The sequence below is a fragment of the Etheostoma spectabile genome, chromosome 4, assembly GCF_008692095.1.
Source record: "Etheostoma spectabile isolate EspeVRDwgs_2016 chromosome 4, UIUC_Espe_1.0, whole genome shotgun sequence".
Taxonomy (NCBI): domain Eukaryota; kingdom Metazoa; phylum Chordata; class Actinopteri; order Perciformes; family Percidae; genus Etheostoma; species Etheostoma spectabile.
Window position 1 is genome coordinate 31,541,859 of NC_045736.1, and position 996 is coordinate 31,542,854.

Sequence of the window (996 nt, forward strand, 5' to 3'; positions counted from 1 at the left end):
ATCCATCAACATCCATTCCTTTAATTTTAGTCTATATAATTCCTAATTGCTTCTTTATTAACTCAAACATTAGATATTCCTATAGATTCCTATAAATGAGGTTTATTGACCATAAACTCCCAAAATAACTGTAAAACTAAAGTTAATAAGTTAGTAACAAACATTGAATAAAGCGTCAAAAGTGTTGAAAAAAGGGACGAAAATGTAAAAAAAAGTAAAAAACATTGATAAAAAGCGTTAACAAACGTGTTGGTTTTTAATTTTGACGTGAAGACAACACCCAGACTTGGAAACTACCACCAGTGACCACTCAAATGCTGGACAATCCTGGGGTGTGACACCTGTGTTGGTCGATCAGCCACCAGTGGTTCTGTAAAAATCTCAAAACGTTTCTCTGTCTCCTGTGTCTGCAGAATGGCTCAAAAAGAGAAACTTCAGTGCCTGAAGGATTTCCACAAGGACACTCTGAAGCCATCTCCTGGTAAAAGCCCCGGCACCCGGCCTGAAGACGAGGCAGAGGGCAAACATCCCCAGCGGGAGAAGTGGGCCAGCAAGTTGGACTTTGTTCTGTCTGTAGCTGGCGGCTTTGTTGGTTTAGGGAACGTCTGGCGTTTCCCGTACCTCTGCTACAAGAATGGTGGAGGTAAGGCATTAACATACATCACATATGACGTACATAAAGGGAATAATAATAACGTATCCTTTATAAGTCCCACAAGGGAAATTACAATTTACACTGTTGCTCAACACACATGCTCAGTACCTATGCATGTACTAAATGTATGTATATGTAAACAATTGGTACTGTTTATTTACAGTACCAATTGTTTACATATACATCTGCAATATTGTATTTTAACTGTGATATTCAACTACTTTCCACTGCATTTTAATTCAGATAGCTTCTGCCCAAACTTTATTTTAACCTTACCTTAAATCATTAAATCAAAATTCTGTCTATAATAATAGCCGCCTGTGTATATATATTCATAGTAC

At 37.4% G+C, this 996-nt stretch overlaps 1 protein-coding gene across 1 annotated transcript in view; it reads left to right on the plus strand.

Annotated features, from left to right (window-relative positions):
• LOC116688694 (sodium- and chloride-dependent taurine transporter) overlaps nucleotides 1-996 on the plus strand; it is a 21,091-nt gene that overhangs the window by 12,121 nt on the left and 7,974 nt on the right. The window contains exon 2 of the mRNA XM_032514889.1: nucleotides 414-643. Within this exon, the coding sequence (XP_032370780.1) occupies nucleotides 415-643 (229 nt within the window). The 5' untranslated portion in view covers nucleotide 414. The remainder of the gene's footprint in view (nucleotides 1-413; nucleotides 644-996) is intronic.